At 43.4% G+C, this 22,342-nt stretch overlaps 1 protein-coding gene across 2 annotated transcripts in view; it reads left to right on the forward strand.

The window, feature by feature from the left end:
- The first annotated feature begins 221 nt into the window (after nucleotides 1–221).
- ALDH18A1 (aldehyde dehydrogenase 18 family, member A1) overlaps nucleotides 222–22,342 on the forward strand; it is a 26,978-nt gene continuing 4,857 nt past the window's right edge. Inside the window, exons 1-12 of one of the 2 annotated variants that reach the window (XM_010142392.1) lie at nucleotides 222–342; nucleotides 4,966–5,189; nucleotides 6,860–7,009; nucleotides 7,100–7,204; nucleotides 7,951–8,109; nucleotides 8,703–8,793; nucleotides 10,391–10,515; nucleotides 13,951–14,095; nucleotides 17,121–17,194; nucleotides 17,862–17,961; nucleotides 18,542–18,762; nucleotides 22,295–22,341. In XM_010142392.1, coding sequence (XP_010140694.1) covers nucleotides 249–342; nucleotides 4,966–5,189; nucleotides 6,860–7,009; nucleotides 7,100–7,204; nucleotides 7,951–8,109; nucleotides 8,703–8,793; nucleotides 10,391–10,515; nucleotides 13,951–14,095; nucleotides 17,121–17,194; nucleotides 17,862–17,961; nucleotides 18,542–18,762; nucleotides 22,295–22,341 — 1,535 coding nt within the window. In that variant the 5' untranslated portion in view covers nucleotides 222–248. The remainder of the gene's footprint in view (nucleotides 343–4,965; nucleotides 5,190–6,859; nucleotides 7,010–7,099; nucleotides 7,205–7,950; nucleotides 8,110–8,702; nucleotides 8,794–10,390; nucleotides 10,516–13,950; nucleotides 14,096–17,120; nucleotides 17,195–17,861; nucleotides 17,962–18,541; nucleotides 18,763–22,294; nucleotide 22,342) is intronic. The other variant, XM_010142393.1, reaches the window with a different exon arrangement.

Raw genomic sequence — 22,342 nt, forward strand, 5'->3', positions numbered from 1 at the left:
GGGAACAGAGGCCTTCAGTTCTTCTAAGTCACAGTCTGAGAATTATGCAAAATGAAGAGATTAGTGGGCTATCTGTCGCTTGCACAAGGCAATTGTGTTAAGAGTTTACAGGACAAAGAGGAGTTGAGGTGGGGGTGTGGCTGAAGAGAGAAATATAGATGGAAATTCACTGATATTTAATCTGTTTTTCCCCCTCCTCCCTTCCTTTTAATCTACAGATATCCTTGATTTGCAGAAGGCATCTCAAAATGTTGTGTCGAGCCGCTCTGAGCCCTCTTGTCCGTTCCCCAGGATGGTGCTTTGTGTTACCGCCACATGCCATCGCAACCATTTCCCGTTTATGTATGTATGAGAGAGAGCACACCTTTCTAATTATGTTGGTCAGTATGTGTCTGGGCATGCCTACGCTCCTTCCTATGTTCAAAGGAAAATCACCTCATTAACATCATTCAAAACGTACAGCCTCTGGAGTGAGCTGCAGTCAAAGCTCCATTTTCTTAATGTTACTTTCTCCTTTAACCCAATAGTATTCAGCTGGATGTCAGAGAGGGTGTATTTTTCATTGTGACATGCATTTCAAGCAAAAAAATCAGTTGTGAAAGTCCTGATACTGTAAAAGTTCTTTATTTCAACTGTGTACATGGCTGGAATAAAATACCTGATCATGCCTGCTCCCCCACCTGCATTTTCAGCCCACAGAGGTACAGCGAGGCGTGAAGCTCAGATTTATTTTGGTTTTATAGAAGTGGAAAGATGCATGCAGGAAACCTGACTGTAAATACATAGGTGCCTGGTAGATAGTTGTTCCTTGAAAACCTAACTTGAGAGAACCATTCACTGCTTTTTTGGTTGGTGGTCTGCAATAAAGGCAGCAAAGACAGGTAGACTCTACCAGATCAGGAGATTAACTGTTTCCTGTTGCATGCAAGATTAATTTCCCATTGCTCTGTGTGTTAACAGTTCTCGTCTGTTGATATTTATAATAAATGTTGAAATCTTGAAAATGCTAAACTTGTTTTTTCTGACTATAGCTCTGTTGGCTTCTGCATTTCTAGTATTTCTAAATATTCTGAGCTTTACAAAGTCAGTAAACTACTCAGTTAACACTCTGAAGGTTATCTCGTAGTATCGACAGTAGTCAGTATCTAGTATCACAGTAACTCTGGTTACTTCATCAGTCGCATCCTAAAGCTGGATTGAGCATTTTTCAGTTTTCTTTTGTTCTCTGCTGTTTCTGTTGTGATCCTGTTCAGACTGTGTGCGTTTTGAAATTCTACTTCTTTATTCCTGAGAAGCAAGCCTCATGCAGGCTACATAAGAGGATCTGCAGTGCCAAATACTTAAGTCCTTTTTGCATGTTTCCCCTTCCTTACTAAGTAAGTGACACTGTTGATAAGGTACTGGGTATAAGACCGGGAATGCCTAGAAACCTGTTTGCCCGAAAAGTTGTCTGGATGGCTCTATCAATTTCTGCCTAATTTTATATGAAGCAAGTTAATGGGCTTGCATCACCGGAGTGTTTTGAGTATATAAATTGGGAGCTGATGTCATATCTTAGTCCAGCCTAAAATATCTAAAAAGATATGTTTATCACAAAATCACTGTAGTTGGAAAAGATCTTTAAGATCATCAGCCTGCAGTGCCAGGTCACCACTAAACCATGTCCCTCAGCACCACATCAACATGTCTTTTAAATACTGCCAGGGATGGGGACTCTACACTGCCCTGGGCAGCCTGTTTCAATGCTTTACCACTCTTTCTGTAGAGAAGTTTTTCCGAATATCCAGCCTAAACCTCCCCTGGCACAACTTGAGGCCATTTCTTCTTGTCCTGTCATTTGTTACCCGCTTTGTTCCAACCTCTTTTCAGGGAGTTGTCCGGAATGAGAAGGTCTCTCCTGAGCAGCATTTTCTCCAGACTAAACAACTCTAGTTCCCTGAGCTGCTCTTCATAAGACTTATTCTCTAGACCCTTCACCAACTTCACTGCCTTTCTCTGGACACACTCCAGCACCTAAATATTCTTCTTCCAGTGAGGGGCCCAGAACTGGGACACAGTATTTGAGGTGTGGTCTCACCAGTGCCGAGTACAGGGGGACAATCACTTCCCTCCTTCTGCTGGCCACACCAGTGCTGTTACAAGCCTTCTTGGCCACCTGGACACACTGCTGGCTCCTTTTCAGCTGTAATCGGCCAATGCCCCCAGGTCCTTTTCCACTGGGCAGTTTCCAGCCACTCTTCCCCCAGCCTGGAGCGTTGCAGGGGGTTGTCGTGACCCAAGGGTAGGAGCCAGCGCTTGGCCTTGTTGATCCTCATACAGTTGGCCTCAGCATATTGATCCAGCCTGTTACAGAGCAGTCATAGAGCCAGGATAGCAATTAGGACTTAGTGGAGATGAATTAATTTTTCTGTTTGTTCTAAACCCATCATCTTTTTCCTTGTTTTTTCTAAAAAAAAAAAAGAAAAAAGGAAAAAAAATGGTTTCTTTTCAGATACTGGTTATCACTTAACAGCTGCCTTCCTGGAACCTTCTAAACCCTGAAACTCTAGCCAAGAGCATTGGAAATACATTGTTTATACTCCTTTCTGGTTGTACTGTGTGGGATAGGTACATAACTGTTCTGTCCAGCACTAGTGTGTGTTAAATTGGACTCCACCTATTTCCGTATGTATTGTAGACCTTACGTACGTTCACAGGCATTCCCTCATGAAAATGAGGGGCAAATGAAACTCATCTCCAGATTCCAATTTCTACTTTTATACGTGTGACATCTTAGTGCAACCCTCAGTTATGATTAATCGTTTAAGCTTCTTCTGTGTGTATAGTGAACAAAAAACGTACTAATTTAAAACATTGTTTAATGACACATTTCTCTTGTCAGTAGCTCTGTGTTCATTCCTGTCTTCCTCCAGCAGAAGTAACACCCCACAGAGTCAGTTTACGATATGAATGAACCTATTTTGTATTCTAGAGCATCAAAATTAGAGAGACTGAGTAGATTAAAATCTGATTACTCTGACCATGGTATAGGATTCAGTTTACTGATTTGTGAGGAAGCCTCTATATCTTCAGGTGAGGTACTGGTTAGGATTGACTAGAACAGGATAGTTCAGTTAGACAGGGTCTACAATGATCATCTGGTCCAACTGCCTGACCACTTCAGGGCTGACCGAAAGTTAAACATGTTGTTAAGGGCGTTGACAAATGCCTCTTAAACCCTGACAGACTTGGAGCATTGACCCCTTCTCCAGGAAGCCTGTTCCAGGGTTTGACCACCATTTCAATAAAGAAATGCTTCCTGATGTCCATTCCAAACCTCTCCTGATGCAGCTTTGAACCATTCCCACTTGTCCTGTTCCTGGATCCAAGGGAGAAGAGCTCAGCACCTCCCTTTCCATGTCCCCTCCTTAGGAAGCTATGGAGAGCCATGAGGTCTCTCCTCAGCCTCCTTCTCTCTAAACGAGACAAACCTGGAGTCCTCAGCCATTCCTCAGAGGACATGCCTGCCAGCCCTTCACCAGCTTTGTTGCCCTGTGGCCACATTCAAGGACCTTCACATCCTTCTTAAATGGTGGAGCCCAGAACTGAGCACAGTATTCAGGTGAGGCTGCACCAGTGATGAATATATCAGGATAATCCTCTCTCTTGCCTGTCTGGTCATGTTTGATCACCTCACGGTTTGCTCTCTTGGCTGCCAAGGCACTTCTGGCTCCTGTCGATCCTGCTGCCTCACCATCACCGCCAGGTCCCTTTCTGCAAGGCTGTTCTCCACCCCCTCCTCTCCCAATTTGCACTTGAGTCCATCATTACTCTGTCCGTGGTGCAGAGTCCAGCATTTGGACTCGTTAAATTTCATTCTACTGATGACTGCCTGGTGCTCCAATCTATCCACATCCCTCTGCAAGGCCTCTTGTACCTTGAGAGTCAACAGCACCTCCCAGTTTAGTGTCAGTAGCAAACTTGCTAATGGTGTGGTCAACTCCTGCATCCAGATTGCTGGTGAAAATACTGAACTGCCCTGGCTGTAGCATTGAGCCCTGAGGAACTCAGAGGCTGCAGCCCTTTGAGCCCTTCTGCCCAGCTGGTTCTTCACACGGTGCACTGTGTACCTGCTCATCCCACAGCTGGACAAGTTGTCCAGAAGGATGTGTGAGGGGCAATCAAAAGCCTCACTGAAGTCCATCGCCTTCCCTTTGTTCACTGGGCAGGTGGCCTTACTGTAGAAGGATATCAAATTATGAAACAGGACTTGCCCTGCGTGAACCCCTGTTGCCTGTGCCTGGTGATTGCATTGTTCTTTAATGCCTTTCAATAGCATCCAGTATGATCTCCCCCATAATTTTTCCATGAATGTGTGCCATCTTTGGACTAAGTTGCACTTTTGGTCCCAGAGTGTAGTGTCAGTAGCTATTTTTTCTGTAGTTAGTTCAGAAGTGTTCTCCCTCATTTTTGCTATGCTGGTATTTTTGAGGCTGTCTAAAAGTTGACCTGGTTTAATGCAGTTTCTGAATATTAAAACAAGAACTAGATGGAGGATATGGAAATGTGGTTTCAAATTTTTTCAAGTAATATGTCTTATCCGTATTATATCAATTATCCCATTGACACACTTGGACTGCAGGTATTCTGATCTGCAGTCAGACACAATTCACTGTGGCTCTGCAAAACTTCACGTGAAGTATGTTGGAAGTGCTTTCCATCTGCCTTCATTCCTTCAGCTTAACTTTGGGACTTTACGTGTGTCCACCTCTTTGTCAGTTAGAAAGGATCCAGGCTGTGGCTTGTGATTGTGCCTTAACAGTCACTGTGCTCTTCAATCTGCTGTGCTGGTTGTGATCTTACTGTCCTTTGCAGGCTTTCTGAAAAAAAAAAAAAGCTTTTGCTGAGAAGTGTTCCCTAGCTCCTTGACTTAGATGAAGTGCCAGCCTTATGTATCTCTTTTTTTCTCTCTTTTTTTAACCACAGATCTCCCTCGCCATAGCCAAAGGTTAAGGAATGAATCCATCCGTTGTTGGAGCAACATCCCGTTTATCACCATGCCGCTCAGCCGCGCACATGGAAAGTCGTTTGCGCACCGCAGTGAGCTGAAGCACGCGAAGCGGATTGTAGTGAAGCTGGGTAGTGCTGTTGTGACTCGAGGGGATGAGTGTGGCTTGGCCCTTGGGAGGCTGGCCTCTATTGTAGAGCAGGTAATTCTGTGGCTGGAGTGGAAAGTTTGTTTTAACTTCAGATACTCGGTAACTGTTGGATGGCACAGAAAATTGTAGGAAAAACTACACAGTGATGGCTTTTTAAAGCAATGTGATGGCTTTCCCTTTGTTATCACTCTGTGCTGTGGTAGCATAAACCATGTAACTCAGTAAATTGGTGTTTGAAGGTGTGGTGGGTTGACCCTGACCAGCAGCGAAGCACGTACACAGGTGATTGTTCGTTTCTCACCACCAGGCAGACTGGGAAGTGAGTAAGAAGAGCAAAAGTGAGAAAACTCATGGGTTGAACTAAAGACAGTTGAATAAGTGAAGGAAAGGGGAAAAGGAACCAGTGATGCCAAGGCAATCACTCCCTACCTCGCACAAGCAGACTGGTGGCCCAGCTAGTCCCCACGTGACAGCCCCTGGAGGGGGATTGTCCTCCTTGGAGGACAATCCCCTGCCCTTTCCTATTCTGCTACCCCAGTTTTATTACTCAGCATGACATTATAAGGTATGGAATGTCCCTTCGGCGAGTTCACATCAGCTGTCCGAAACGCGTCCTCTCTGAACTTCTTGCCCAGCCCCTAGTTTACCTGCTGTGATGGGATGTGGTGGGGAAAAAGAAAGCCTTGATGCTGTGCAAGTACTGCTCAGTGTGGGAAAAAGAGAAGGCTTTGATGCTGTGCAAGCACTATTTAGCAGTAGGCAAAACATTAGAATGTTATCAACGCTTTTTTCTTCCCTGAAATCCAAAACACAGGAGCATATGGACCCCATGAAGAAAGTTAACTCTATCTTGGCCAGACCCAGTATAAAGGGAGAGCTTTGCACAGTGATATTTTTATGCAGTAGGTAAGACATGACTGGGGCATTAATTTGATCTAGTGAGAAGGTGGCACTGAAGTCTGTGAAATTTGCAGGAAGAGCAGATCCTTCTTGATTACCTGAGCATTTGCAGGTTTCCTCCAGAGGAAAGCTTGAAACCTTGTTACTTGTAGGAAAAAGATGCGATCAACTAATGGATTGGTTCTCTGGAATGAAATCATGACTTTGGCCGGGATTGGACATGTTTCTCTGGGAAGTAAAGTTAACATAATAGATTAAATTCATGTAATACATTTAGTTTTAGAGCTTTGAGCTTTGAAAGGAATCTGGTCAGATGCATGTAAGGAAGAAGTAATCTAAAGCTGTACGATCAAAGCTAACTTCTTCACTTCTAGAATTCAAAGTTACTGTATAGTGGCAGCTCTGGGAATGGATGGTGAATAAGAAGTTTGGTGGAAAGTCCACCTGCTACTTTATAGCTTTTTCATATCTTATCTTTACTTATCTGTAGCTATGGAGGTGAAGAGATGAGGGGTACAGAAGTGTTACCATGTAATATGTGTTGTGAACATTCAAACTTGACTGTTGTAAAAACTGGTATTTTGAAAAGACAATTCAGCAGAAGCTATAGCTTGCATGCAGTCTTTGCACAGCTCCTCAGTGGCTAGGAAGGTGTGCAGGAGTATCTTAGAGGGAGGTTGCCTTGCTCTACGCATCTGGATAAAGCGAAACGCTTGCATCAGCCAGAACTGGTGAGCATAAGGTTATCTGTGATAAGCCAGAACTTCCGTGCTAGCAGTGATCATAGTCCAGGCCCTGTTTCTTACGCTCTGTACTTACAGGTGTCGATGCTGCAAAATCAGGGCCGAGAGATGATGATTGTCACCAGTGGTGCCGTAGCTTTTGGAAAGCAGCGGTTGCGTCATGAGATCTTGCTTTCTCAGAGTGTGAGGCAAGCGCTTCATTCAGGCCAAAGTCAGCTAAAAGATATGGTGAGTGGCTGGCGACACTCCTGCTCTTCCCTGAGTGCTGGGTAGTACCTGCTCCAATCACTGCCTGACCGCTGTTCTTTGTCTTTGTAGGCTATCCCAGTCTTGGAGGCCCGAGCCTGTGCAGCAGCTGGCCAGAGTGGGCTAATGGCCCTGTATGAGGCCATGTTTACGCAGTACAGCATCTGTGCAGCTCAGGTGAGGGATTATCATCTGGTTCAGGTCTGTAGAAAACCATCATGCATTTGATTTAAAATAATTAATTGTGCATGTCAGAAAGGTCAGTGTACACGCTGGTTCCAAGTGCTGTTGTAACATTTGTGTGGTGGAATTGTTTGCTTAGTTCTTAAGTGTCCAATGGCAGAGTAAAAATAAAAAAAAAAGTCTCTTCAGAGCAGACACTGAGATTTTTTTTTTTTGTCTTAAAATGCCAAAAAGAAAGGGGTCATGTCTTCATACAGGTGACTTTAAGAACTTTAAGGTTCTTTTGAAAAAACAAGTGAGTTCTCGAGCTGAAGTCTTGAGACAAAGCATCTCTTCAGCTTGTGACAGTGGAAATCTTAAGCTGGGAGGGAAGACAGGAAAGGCAGTGTCCTGAGTAATCTGTCAAATTGTTTAGGGCCTCAGTAGTTATGATAAGCACCCATGCTGCACTTAAGTTTTTCTTTCAAGCTGATTTCCTGGAGCTTGTGATCTGTCATCTTGAGAAGGGCCATTATAGGCTCCAGTAGAAGTTAAGGCATATAAACCTGAGAATGTTGTAGAAAGAGTATTTCTTGCTTTCTTGGGTATTTCTCTCTTTCTTTGTCCTTTAAATGTGGCTCATGTTTCTTTAGTGACCTGAAGGGCATGGCTGATCTGTTATGATATGTTAGTGTGTATGTTTATGAAATTGTTTTCGGGAGAAGAGGTAGGCTAAGTGAGTATCAATTTCTTCCTTTTAGATTTTAGTCACCAACCTGGATTTCCATGATGAACAGAAGCGCCGGAACTTAAATGGAACGTTACACGAGCTTTTAAGAATGAATATTGTCCCTATAATTAACACTAATGATGCTGTTGTTCCACCTCCTGAGCCGAACAGTGATCTGCAGGGGGTAAATGTGGGTAAAGTATTGCAAGGGGGTGGGTCCGTATTGTAGATGATAACAGCACTAATATGTACTTCACTAATGCCATAATTGGGGACCTCTGAAGCCCGCAGCAGGGCAACAGACATAATAAACTGGTAATGTGGACAGAGAGTACTGGAGACCATGCTGATCTGTCTGTTTCTGGCATGGTGCAGTGCTCTGGGTGGGGTGAAAGCCAGACAGATGATGTCTGCTCTGCCAAAGCAAGCTTGTTCAGTTTGGTTTTCATTGCACGGTTGAAATTGGAAGAGACTTCTGCAGGTCATCTTGTCCAGCATCCTTGCTTAAAGCAGGTCAGTCAGTACCTCATGTCCTGTGATTGGGCTCTGAAGTGGAGACCGCAGGTACTGGTCACACTGCTTGTCATTTTGATAACCGCTCCACTGCATTCCAGAAGTGTATGTCCTTTCACACAAGATCACCTTCTGCGTTTCTAGTGGGTGTGAACAAGGTAGCTCAGAAGGACTTGGCAGTGCTGAGGCAGCTTGCTTTTGAATGTTGCAGCCAAATCTTTCCTAGTTCCTCCTGCTCTTCGGTGCTGCTGATGTGCATGTTCATTGCAGGTGATCAGTGTGAAGGACAACGACAGTCTGGCAGCACGACTGGCTGTGGAAATGAAAACTGATCTCCTGATTGTTCTCTCGGACGTAGAAGGTTTGTGAGTAATTTCTTTACTTTCTTGTTTTACTGAAGTACATCAAATTGTCAAACCAACCTGTATTTGGGTTTTACTGATCTCTTCAGTTCATATCTTTTACTGGGACAATTACAAGGTACCACATAACTCCTTAAGGCATATACCCAATGCTGATGCTGTTGTAGAAGCCAAAGACTGTCTGTCTGCCCCACTGTTGAATCGGGGCGGGTGAGAATGCAAGTGAACCGTTCTAGAACCCAGAAGGCCATATCTATATATACTGTGGTATTCCTGCGAGCATCTCAGAACTGTATGATAGCCATGAGTAATATGGAGGATAGAGAAGCAGGAGTATAAGGTGTAAGCCAAATACTATTCTACAATAGTTTGTTTCCTCTGGCATCAGATGTGTCTTTCAGGTACTTTTCAAGTCCTGGTCACTGCCTTCCAGATACCTGGAACATGATAGCTTTTGACACTTGGCTTACACTACGCTTGTCTTACGGGCTGTGCTGCTGTGACATAAGTCTGTCACCTATGGATATTGAGGTTCCTCTTCTAGAGAGAGGATGTCAGTGGGTGCAGTTTCAGGTCAGTGCAGTCCACATCACCCAAGTCATGTTGTCTTTTCATCTTCTCCAGGTGGGTTTCTTTCAGTGGATCCTGGACTTTAGCACGTATTGCAGGCCCTGAGGAGGAAGGACGTGCCTTTCCATAAACAGTTTCTTCTAGCGAATTCAGTGGGATTTCATGGTTGATTCTAGTTGAAATCACTGTCTGAGAACAACTCACAAAAGCAATAGTCAAAACAATTTGTAAAAAAAATTAATACCCAACACTCCCATCCTGCAATGGGACTCAGTTCAATGGGACATCTTGTTTATTGAAAGATGTGTGTCTTCTCCTTCCCAGACAATCAAGAAAGGACACAGATAGTCTGCATGTGTGCTGTCTAATTTGTAATGCCAGTATTTGCTCATGTAGAATTTCTGGGAAGTGTGGTGGTAGGCTTTAGGTTTAGTACATTAGGTAAACCTGTTAAGGGTCAAGGACAAAACCAAAGCGTCATTCACCTCCAAATGCAGTGATATAAAATTACTAGGTTTAAAACAAAATTTGTAAGAATGTGTCTCTGTAGTGTTGTGTTCCTCCTTAGCAGAATTTGATAGTTACCCTTTTTACGTATTCCTGAATTGCCTAGTTTATCACTGTACAACCCAGCTTTCAAGGTATCAGCCGAGATTTTGGTGAGGAGGATCACCTTTTGCCTGCTCAGTTGTGGGCTTGTATATAAGCCCTGACTTTGAACATGTAAAAGCTGTAAACTGTAGCCTCAGCCAAATGTCACTAGCTCCCAGCTTGCATGCTGCTCTTGAGCATGTGGGTTTTTGGTTTCTTATTCATTATGCTTTTGGTAAAGCTACGCTTCTTGAGTCTGCCTGTTAAGTAGTTCATGCTTTAGTCCCACAAAAAGCAGGGTTCAGTGAAAGTTTTCAGTCCTGTAAAGTGGAATACAGCTTTTCAGCCTCATGGAAATTTTTTTTTTTTTCCATGGGTGAGCTGTGGAGATGAGGATCCGTAACACTAACAGATTTTTATTATTATTTATTCCAGGTCTCTTTGACAGCCCTCCAGGATCTGATGATGCAAAGCTCATTGACATATTCTACCCAGGAGACCAGCAGTCTGTAACATTTGGAACCAAATCCCGAGTGGGAATGGGAGGCATGGAAGCCAAGGTAGAAATATGGAACATTTCTTTTGTTATTGGGAAGGAAAGGGAGGTGTGGGAAAGGGCAATAGATGAGATGGTTGTGGTGCTGTTCGGATGGGTCTTGACAGGTTGCAGAAATGGGCAGACAGGAACCTTAGAGAGTTCGGTAACAGGAAACGCTGAGTCCTGCCCCTTGGGAGGAACAACTCTGTTCACGAGCGTGGGCTGAGGATTTGACTGGTTGGAAAGCAGGATCAGTAAAACGGTCATAGGAGTCATGGTAGACACCAAGTGGAACGTTGAGCCAGCAATATGCCCTTTAGGCAAGCAGGACAACAACATCCTGAGTTGCATTAGAAAGAAGGTAGCCAGCAGGTTGATGAGATTATTATTTCCCTGTACTCAGCACTAGTGAGATCACATCTGTAGAGTTGTGTCTGGTTCTGGACAGCGCAGTACAAGAAGGACATGGCATACTACAGTGAATCCAACGGAGAGCCATGGATATGAGTAAAGAATTGGACCATCTGTCACACTAGGAGAGGCTGAGAGCCTCAACTGTTTACCCCAGAGGAGGTTTGTGTCTAAATAACTAAAGGAAGGGTGTAGAGAAGACAGAGACAGACTCTCCTCAGTGGTATTGAGGGAACAGATAGGATGCCGTGGGCACAGACTGAAATAAAATAAGTTAAATTGAAGTAAGAGTTGCGGTGAGGATGCTGAAGCATTGGAGCAGGTTGCCGACAGAGCTTGTGGAGTCTTAGTGTTTGGAGATGTTCAAAACCTGAGTGGATGGTGTCTTGAGTAACGCGCTCTGGTTGACTCTGCTTTGAGTTGGGAGGTTTGAGTTTGAGAGGTTGAGACTCTGTGATCTCCAGAGATCTTTCCCAGCCTCAGCTATTCTGTACGTACCCTGGAACAGTGCGTAGCTTCCTTTAGCTTCCTTGTTAGGTCCATGTGAACTGAAAAGAGCAACTAATGAATTATGTTCCAGTCCTTCGTAAAATGTGACATTTGGAACTTTATAAATTGGTGTTTAAAATTAAAATAAGAGTCAGCCCTCACTTCTTACTTATGTGATAACCCAAAGTGTTTGGGAATCCCCGACACTGGAATCTGATACGATACCTATGTCTCCTTTCTGAGTTTGTACGTGTGCTGTTTGCTTCTGAGGGAAGCAAGGTGAAGACCAGGGTACTTTAGTTCTTGAGTACAAGATTAGTAGAGGTAGGAGGGCCGATGTTTTTTAGTGCCATGTACAGTTGGGTGCCCTCGGTATTCATTGCTGTGAGCACATAAACATGGGTTGCAGTGTGAGACTTGAGCATGTGTCTTTCATGATGCTGGGATATGTGCTGCCATAGTATTAAGGACGCTTCTGGAAGGCTGTCTGTGAAAACTGAAGAAGATTTTGAGTAAGCAGGGAAAGGCCAAAGAGAAATTCTTCACCAGTTTTGTTTTGTGGGTTTTTTTCTGAAGAATCAGGTAAGGCGTGTATCAGAGCATGGACTGGAAGGTGGCAAAAGGAGGAGGCATTTGAGTACTCTCTATGAAACTGTGGGATGTACAGAGCTTATTTAGAAGCAACTATCCCTTGATCAGGCTTCTGGAATAGTTATAATGATTCAAGGTATTAAGGGTAAAACTGCCAAGGTCAGAGAGTTCTTGTTGTAAATGTAATATCTGGTAGAGGTAGTGGGTATCTTTAAGTCTAAGTCACAGGAAGGCAAATGTCAGTGCTGCAGTTGTAACATCGATAATAGAATAAACAGATAAAAGTACAAATCTTGATTATCAGCATAAAATTTAAGCAAAAATGGAGCAGTTGATGGTCTTGTGGTAGTCGAGTTTGATGTGATAGGCATACCGGACAGGTGGTGTCTCCTAGTGATTATGGACTGTGATGTCTAATTGTAGAACCATGTTAGGAAAGTGTACGAGTGAGGAAGCAGGGAAGCTTTTCCAGTAAAGTAAATGACACATAATTAATTATAGCAGTGGGATAATGCTGCCCATACCTTGATTGGGAAAAGAAACGAAGGAGACCACAGGCAGTACCTCTTCAGCAGGTGACATCTAGGATTTGGGTTTGTGGTTTTGTATTTTTGCATGAACAAGTGAAATTTGTTCACTTGCGGGTGGGGTGGGTGGAAATATAGAGAAATCAAGTTGTGGTGCTTTAAAAAATGGTTTTAAAAAAAGGTGTGTGGACCATCATTAATATTAATAAGCTAATCCTGCTGTGAACTTAACATTCTGTAGAAGGACTAAGCAAACTTCACTGTGTTGACACTGAAGTTCAGAAAGCAAGCTCATGTTGCCCTTCATGTTAGGGCAATGCCTACAAAGACGCTGCACCCAAATTTCATAGGGCTCTTCTTGATCAAGATGCCTGCTCTCTCCCCTCACACCCAGTGACAGCCTTTAGCGCACTGATCATCTCCTCGTATCTCTGATTTTTCTTCCCGTCTGTCTGTTGACGTGAGATTGTTCCTGTTTCAGACTTGCCTCTCGCCCTTGATCTTAGGCACGTTGCTTCTGTACGTTGTTTAGTATGCTGTGGTCCTGACCTTTGGAGACAACTTCTAAATGTTATACTTACAGAATCCTCCTCCAAAACAACAACAAAAATGGGGAAGAATGCCAAATAAAAAGCATATAATTGAAAACTAAAGAAATGTCTAAAGTCTTTGAATAGAGCCTACTGGAAGAACAACTATTGAGACCATAGGTGTACTCCCAAGCAAAAAGAAAGCAGCACATGCACAAAAAATCTGATGAGAGCATGAAGGGGTAGTGTGAACAAAGCAAGTAAAAACTTTGTTTGGAAAGCTGAGTCAGTCTTCAGCAAACTTTGTAACTTCACAAAGGGTGATAAACAATGAGAGTACCTCTGCGTCTTAACCAGAGCCACAAGGAGTGCTTAGGCTGATCAGACTTCAGGGGAATAATTCACACAGCTAAAGGTACTGAATCATGCTTCAGTGTTAAATGGTAATAGCTGGGGCCTGAGCAAGAATGACGCTTCGCAGTACAAGTCATATCACATGGCTACTTGAAGTGAATTAATTATTGATGGCTAATCAATATCAGGGAAATGGGCAACAGAATATTTTCAAAAGAGTAGATTGGGTTTCTTCAAACCGTAAGAAGAACTTGGAATATAAGGTAATGGTGAAAAAGAATGTATGACCAAAGTGCCCTTGCTGAAGTCTTGCAAAAAGCAGGCTGTTAGGAAAATGTGAAGTACCTCATAAAGTGGCAGCTAGTTAGGGAAGGTGAAGTGCAAATACACGAGCTTATTCAGTGCTACATTATGGAAATTCCTGCAGCGTGTTTAGTGCTCCTTGAAAGCACACGTGATCAGTCTGGAGATCAAAGTGGAGCAAGAAGTCTTGTTGAGAGTCGTGACTCAAATAACAAGCAAATTTCCTGGAACTGGCTCTGTCCTTTGCTGTAGGTGAAAGCAGCTCTCTGGGCCCTCCAAGGAGGCACCTCTGTAGTGATTGCCAATGGAACCCACCCAAAGATCTCGGGTCATGTCATCACAGATATTGTGGAAGGGAAAAAAGTTGGAACTTTTTTTTCAGAGGTAAAACCTGCAGGTGAGTACAGAGGTAATGTGTACATTGAGAGTTGTAAAGAGCTCCTGAAAGGTTAGAGTTTAAATTCGGCTAGCCTTGTTCAACTACTGAGAAACCACACTCCTCTTGGAAAATGGATTTGGAAAGGTATTTTCTAAAGTAGGAATAGAAAATGTGGTATCCTCTGCTCTGGTTCTCTCCAGCTGATAAACTGCTGCATCAGACTTACCTTTGAAGAATGCAATGAGAGAATTTCTACTATTTTTAGTTATAGGGGTTATCATCTAATCTTGAACATTCCAGTGTGAAAATGTGGACATAGAATGTGCTGCTGAACTAAATTAGTGTTTAATTTTATTTCTTATCGTAAATTCCTTTTGCAGTTTGATCTTCTGGTATGGTAGGTAGGGATATTTTCCTGCCATTGCATTGCTGGGATGGTGTAACAATTGCTGAAGAAAATCGAAGATCCGTGGCCTTAGAAGAGTGTGACAGTATGGCGTGATGCTTTTGCCTTGTGCTTTAAGCCAGGCAGATCTCTCGGTGTATAATAATCGTCAGTGTAAATCTTGGGTAAATTGGTTGAATCATCCTTTGAACCCTTGTGAAGACTTAGCGTCCACAGGGTTCTGTGTCACTGTAGTCAAGAGCCTTAAGTAGTTACTGTGTGTAAACTCTGGAGATAGAACTTTGTGAAGAAGTGCTTGCTTTAATTTGGGGGAAGGTTTTGAATTTTCTTCTGATAGCTTCATTTGATGCCCATGCTACCTGTATGGGTGATCACCCCCTGTTCAGCTTACAGATGTGAGACATCATCTTTCTCCTCATCATCTCCTCTCCACGTAGAAGAGATTTGATCTTAGACATTTTGTACCAAATCTGTTCCAAAGACTTAGTCATCCCTATTTCTCATGTTCAAAACTGTTTTCATTCTGCCGTGGTCTTTTTGAGATAAGAAAAATGAAAATTTCACAAAGCATTCAAGATGTAAATGAGGCTTTAATTTGAGATGGCAGGACTGAGTTTTGATAAGATTGACTCTGTTATGTTTTCTAGACTTTTTCTAATAATTCTAAACATTTGATTTGCTTTTTGCAGTTGCTATTCACCAAGATGATGTTTTCATAGTATTATTTGTTTTAATACTAAGGTCTGATTTTCCTTTACCCCTCTACATTGCTTCATGTTTATCTGGTTTGAATTACACTTGCTGTTTCGTGGCGTAGTGACTTGGCTGCAGAGGAAACCACAGAATTGTTGAATGGCTGAGGTTGGAAGGGACAGTATGACAGATGACAAGGTCATCTGGTCCTACCCCGTGCTCATGCAGGTTGCCCAGGACTGTGTCCAGACAGCTTTTGAATACCTCTTGGAACAGAGGCTCCACATCCCTCGTGGGCAACCTGTGCCAGTGCTTGACCATCCTCACAGTGCAAAAGGGCTTCCTGTTGGGAGGCATCTTCTCTGTTTCAGTTCGTTTTCCTGTCACGGCACCACTGAAAAGAGCTTATCTACATCTTCACCTCCTCCCTTCAGTTATTTGTACGAAGTCATGAGATCCCCCTGAGCCTTCTCCTCCAGGCTGAACAGTCCCAGCTCTCTCAGCCTTTCCTCACACAAGAGATGCTCCAGTCCATCATCTTTGCAGCCCTTTGCTGGACTCTCTCCACCATGTCCTTGTCTCTCTGGTAGTGGGGAGCCCAGAACTGGGCACAGTACTCCAGGTGTGTCCTCAGCAGTGAGGAGTAGAGGGGAAGGATCATCTCCCTCGACCTGCTGGCCACACTCCTCCTAAGGCAGCCCAGGGCACTGTCAGCTGCCTTTGTGGCAAGAGCACACTGCTGGCTTGTGTTCAGCTCGGTGTCCACCAGGACACCAAGTTCCTCCTCTGAAAAGCTGCTTTCTAGGAAAAAGTGCAATAGTCACACTCCTTGGTCAGTCCCACTATAATAAATCTGTATTAGCAGTAGAGCTTTTTGTCTTGTGACTCCATTCTGAGACACTTAGAAATATGGCAAACGGCAGAAGTCCCTGTGGAGTATTATTATTATCACTCTTCTGCTATTGTGGCAAATGTTTACTTCAATCGTCTCCTTGTCCTCTATCTTCCAAAGAACACACTTTAGAAATTCAAGTAACTTTTTAAAATCCGCTACATCTGCTTACATACGTGTCACTTTTCTCAAAGAACACCAAAACATGCCATACTTCGTAAAGTATGACTTTACTTTAAAAAGCTGTTTTAACGCTTCTTAAATAAGTCTTAACTAATCATGTGCCCATAGGTTCTTTTATTACACTTCCCACTATACCTCTTGATCTTTTCCATAACATCGGAATTCCTGCTCTGGCGATTTCCATGGGACTCTTCTTAAGTAGAAGTTGGATCATATTTATCACCTTCAAGTTACCTGTTTACAGGCAATTTCAGGAGACTTAAATATCAAAACTTGCTTTATCCATGAGCTACTTGGGGAAATGCTACCCGAACCTGGTGACTTGTATTGAAATAAACAGAAGTAACCTGCTTCATATCATCTTGAGACAGGTTCTTCGAGGTCCTGTCAGAAAAAAAACCCCATCTTTCTTCTCTAGGAACCCTTCTAACATGCATATAGGGAGAGATGAAGGGAGAGCCGTTACTGAGACTGGGTTCCAGCTTCCGTTGTTGTTTGTGCATTCCCACGCTATTTTGTAATCCTTCCTGTTGTCCTCAGTTGGATACTTAAACTTTTCAACGTTTGCTTCCTCTCCTGTCCCAGAGTTCTTTTGCCCTTTGTCAAATCTTTTTGATACACGGTGCACACTTGCCCCTGACGTGGTGACCTTACAGAATCTCTGTGATGACTCTCTGCGTTTGGGGACCACAGCATTGTTGTCAGGTGCAAATTTTCCTGTTTTGGGGTACAACAGATTTCTTGAATATCTGTTTAAGATTCTGTTCCTGCTTTCCTGCTTTGAGCAAAGAGCTGGAAGATGGGAGGGCTAGTGTTTCGCTTCCGCACGTGATGTTACTTTGCACAGCGTATTTTTGATGTTTTTGCAGGTCCTACAGTGGAGCAGCAGGGGGAAATGGCTCGAGCTGGTGGCAGGACCCTGGCGGCTCTACAGCCTGAGCAGGTGACAGAACAATATGGCCTCACTTGTAAAGCCTGTAAATGAGCGGCAAGTTTTACAACACGAGTTTATTACACAAGTGGGCCCCTTGGGACAAGAGTCTATTCTGTGTGTGCCAGATCCATCATTTGGATTGTAGCATGCTTAAAGAGATGAGAAGAGCAGGAAGATAACATTCTTTGGGGCTGTGAAGGAACACATGCTTTCATGTGGGGTTTATAAAAATTTTAATGTCATTGACTATAATGCAGAAATGAATTGTAATCAGAGCTGCTGAAGAATTGACTGGAGTAACTCGCTCCATTCACTCCTGTGTGTAGTGTGTGCTGAAGAGGAGCTGTGGAACGTCAGTTACTGCTCTGCAGCTGGGTAGGCAAAATGTGGCCTCTGTTGTGAAGAAGATGAGGTGGCCTTAAAGGAAGAACGTTATGGGCTTGCTGAAGAAGACTGGGCATGGGAAGCAAGATAATAAAGAGCAAAGTAAAGGTCGAAGCAGTGTTCAGTCTCATTTGTCACTGTGATGCAGGCTGGAAAAATCTGTTGTCCCCAAGTATTTGGGGAGTCAAGACAGTGAGAGGATGTGGTCACCATAAATGGGCTGAGGGGACCAGATGTCAAACAGCATGGCCTTCCTGTAAGAAGTCAATTCAGAGACTGTTTTCTCTTTCAGAGAGCTGAGATTATTTATCGTCTTGCTGACTTACTAACTGACCAGAGAGAACAAATTCTTTTGGCAAACAAAAAGGACTTAGAAGAGGCTGAAAATAAAGGTAGTATTTCAAGTCCTTCCATGTCTTGAACCTCTCTGGGCCTCGAAGGAAATGAGCAAAACTAGAATCTTCTGTCACCTGGGACTGAGTAGTGTGGCTGTCACAGATCAGTGAACCCAGGACCTTGAGAGTTTGTCAGTGTAAACAGCTGCAGCTTCCTTAATTACATACACCAGATGCCTTCATCAGAGAAGATGCTGAGGCCTCCCAAACACCGAGCAGTGTATTGGGGGAAAAAAAGTGCTCCAAAGGAGGCTCGCTTTAGAAATAGAATATAACAGACATCATCTCTGTTATTGTCATGTGTAAAGTGCATGTTTTCTGCACTGGTTAAGATAATGTTTGGCTTCTGAGGGGAAGGCTGTTATCTCTGTACTGGTAGTGGGTCAAATTGTCACATTTGAGTGGTTTTGTTGTGGCTGTTGGACTTAGCGTAGTGCATTTTTCCTCTTGGGTGGGTTTCTTGCTAGGGTCCGGGAAATACCTGAATTTTTCTTAGATTCACCATTTGTGGAAGGCGCTTTTGCCTGAGCATAACAGACCATTCTATCTCCAGCACGATGTTTTTTCTTTCTCTTAGGGAGATTGGCCCTTCCTTTGCTCAAACGTCTAAGTCTATCTACATCAAAGCTGAACAGCTTGGCTATTGGTCTCCGTCAGATTGCAGCATCCTCACAGGACAGTGTCGGCCGTGTAATTCGGCGAACACGAATAGCAAAAGACCTGGATTTGGAGCAGGTGACAGTGCCTATTGGTGTCCTTCTCGTGATCTTCGAGTCCCGTCCTGACTGTCTTCCACAGGTATGTGAGGAGGACAGATTACATTGCTGGGAACTCTTTGATGACAGAAGAAAGGCTATTTCTCTTGGTGAGCAAGTGGGAGGCTGCAAGAAGTCTTGTCTCCAAGGACCCTTGTTTGGGTTCTTCTAAAGCTGATTTTGTTGGCATCCCCAGGACTTGCTTCTGCAGTGTTCAGAGTTATTCAGGCCTGTGTGGGTTTTTTGCTTTTTTTTTTTGTGTGGTTTTTTTTTTGTGTGTTTGTTTTTGTTTTTTTAACTTGATATATGGAAGGAGTTATCTTATATTCAGATGGTGCAGTTCTGGCACGTGTCTTACAATCGTATGTTCAGGGTCTACCTCACGGCTTGGGAAGCTCCTACCGTTAAGCACTTGTTGTAACTCTCTGCTGCATACAGCTGAACTGCAGGCTGGGATTAAGCAAGAACTGTTAATACAGGTGCTAGTAATTAACTGTAACTGTTAGGAATATATGATAAAAAAATAATTAAAAAAAAGGCTGAGCACAGACAGCATGGAAGTTCCAGGCTTTGCGTGGTCTGTCTTGTACCGTTACTGCTTGTGTGCAGTGAGGTGTAATGACAGCTTTTCCTCAGCTGTAGTGAGGTGCGTGTGAGGAAGAATGGTGTTCTGAGTTCTTAAGCACTGAAGTTCCTGTAAAGGCTGGTGAAAATCTTGAATAGTGAACTGTAAGTGAGTGTCATTTATCTCATGCCAGGAATAAGGCAGGTGTCTTAGAGGCAAATACCTTCATCTGCAGTGCTCTCTGGGAGTATTGCTGTGAGTAAACGCTGTTACAATGCATGAAAATACGGGGGCCGAGGCAGAGGCAACCTTGATCTTATTTTCTAACTCTTGACTACTTTACTGAGCAACTGTAGTAGATTTTTAAAAGAAAACAGAAAACTTCATTGTCAACACTATTTCCCACAATTAACCGTAGGTGTCTAGGAAGGTCGACTGAGGGGTTCTCTAACGCATGAGCAGTTGCTTAAGGAGAAAGTGGTGGGTACAGGCCCTTTAAAAGCAAGTGAGACTCGAGCAGTGGACAGCTCGGTACCTCCTGCCTGAATTTTGTGAGTGGTCCCTCCCCCTTTCATACTGAAAGGAAGTGTGCTCTAGGTGAAGTTCCCATGAAGCGAAAGGGCTCTCGTCTCCCTGCTCTACCAGGATTAGCTCCTTGCTAGTAGCTCAGTTCTTCATAGATAACTGGTATGGTTCCTTGTCGAGTTCTAGTCTGTCTTCCTGGACTTCAGCCCCGGTCTCTTGCCTTGTGTAGCTGGTATCTCCCTCTTTCTTTTCCCCCTTAAGGTAAGATTATCTTAAAACTTACACCAGACTGACTCTTGCTGGCTTTCCCCCTGCTCCCGCCCCCTTTGTTTTACAGACTTGCAACAGCTTGTCTTAGGAGTTGCTTTTCTTCCTGCCTGCCTCCTGTCCTCATACGCACATCAGGTTCTCTGATGCAACTTCAGAGGGTCATCTTTGATACCTCTCTGTTTGAATTACACGGGTTTTCTCCCATGCTGTAGCTGATAGTAGAGTGGTCCCTGAGTGCAGAGGAACAGTTCCCTCCTCTTGGTTTAATACTGCGTCTCATGCTTGTTTGGGCAAGCAATTCCAGAGGAAATTTGACTTTGCCCTGCAAGAGAGCATGCTCAGTTTGCTCCCTGGAGATAGCTCACGCAGGGTTAGGTTAGTGCTCAGAGTTCAGACTTGAGTTGCAGTAAAGGTGAAACAATTGCAGATTACCAGTCAAGATTTGCCTCTAATAAGGCCAGACTGTGAGCACCTTTCATAGACTGCTTCCCATAGATTCCACCACACCCACTTATTGCTCTCAAGTATAGTCCCTTCTAATTTCTGAAGGGACTGAACTGCTTTGAAACCCCTTATCTTCTGTTCTCCTTTTAATCACAAAGATTTTTATTTCTGTCTCGTAATTATTTTTCATTTTTCAAATCAGTTCCAAACCATTCTTTTAACCTTACGCCTGCAGAGTGGAATTCTTTAGCTTTCCCATGTGATACTGATCTGTGGAGAGGCAGATACGTACAGACACTTTCAGAATACAACAGACCGCTTTTTAGTGTCTTATTTTATGTTAGACAGACACACAGTATCTATGTAGGGCAAGCTTTCTAGACTGTTATACCTGAGCATATTTTTCCAAAGTATTTATTTTTCAGTATTCTTTTCAAATTGCTGACAGCAGGATGCGGTGCAGTATCAAACATTGTTGTTACCCATTTGATATTAGGAGGAGAAAGGAGGTGATCTGAGGAGATGCATCTGATGAGTTTTTCTGTATGAATACGTTTTTCCGTATGAATCAGGATCTGAAGCGTGCCGATAAGCTACCTGCTTGTTAGGCGAGAGGGTGGCTAATTCTGGCATCCACGACTCGGCAACGTACAACTGATAATACTAATGAGTGCAAGGTTGGCGGTGCTGCGTACAGCTGATGATAGAGATACATATGATCTTTCCCAGAAGATAGCAATACAGTAAATAACTTCAAATGTTTAATTTGTTTGTTCTAAGAGGTTCTGGAGAGGAGGTGATTTTGTTTTCTAAAGGAGTGTATGCTATCTTTTTTTCCAAATAGGTGAACAAATCGTGAGGCTGTTGTGAGATGAGGAAGACAAAAAGGGAATCAGAAGTAAAATAAGTCTGGAAGGAGAGCTTTATCGGGTCTGACATACTCTTAGGTAGAAAAGAACAAAAAAACTGAAACAAACAATAAAAAATCTACCACCCTACTCCCCCTCACCCCCCCATTTTGAAGCGGTTTTCAATTTAGTGGGGAAAACACCAACAAGAGCTAGTGTCTGGAGATGGATGAGTTTGGTATATGTTTTGAACAGTAGAAGCAACTTTTTATCTGAGTTCCAAAATGCTTCTTTGGAGCATTTTTTTTTAAATGTGCTCTAGTTGTGATGCTGTACTCAAATGGGTGAGATTTGTCACCTTAATCAGAAAGGCAGCATTATCAGCCTGTTCCATCTGGTGATCAACAGGAAAGCAAAGGGACACAGGTGATGCTGGGCCTGTTGTCTAGAGGGGTTTTTCCCCCCACACTCAACAGCAAGTGTTGTCTATTTATGATGTCTGTTTTGGGCAGCATGATGAAAGTGTTCTTCGTGCTCGTGCGAAGAGCTCATTAGCCACTTTCTGCCAGCTTGGTTAGGGACAAGAGTTCTGGCACCTAACCTTGGGGTGACTGCCCACACAACCACCCGATTCACACCAGAGCCTATTCCAGGGTTTCCTCTGACTTGTCCACTGCAGTCTGCCCCTGATAAAAGCACCCTGAAAACTCAAGTTTGTTCCTGGAACAAACACATTTCATTTCTGGAGTTAAATGTGCCGTTACTTGTAATGACTTCTAGTGCCATAAAATAAAAACTGTAGATTAATTATTGAATAAATCTACAAGATTAATATCCTGTTCTTAATCTGTTTTGTGGGTATTATTCCAATGGAGGAGACAGATTACTTTTCTCTTACTCTAGTATAAATTATTTTCTGGCAGGTGTCTGCTTTGGCCATAGCAAGTGGAAATGGCTTACTGCTTAAAGGA

The sequence above is a fragment of the Buceros rhinoceros genome, unplaced genomic scaffold (assembly GCF_000710305.1).
Source record: "Buceros rhinoceros silvestris isolate BGI_N320 unplaced genomic scaffold, ASM71030v1 scaffold15328, whole genome shotgun sequence".
NCBI classification, from domain to species: Eukaryota; Metazoa; Chordata; class Aves; order Bucerotiformes; family Bucerotidae; genus Buceros; species Buceros rhinoceros.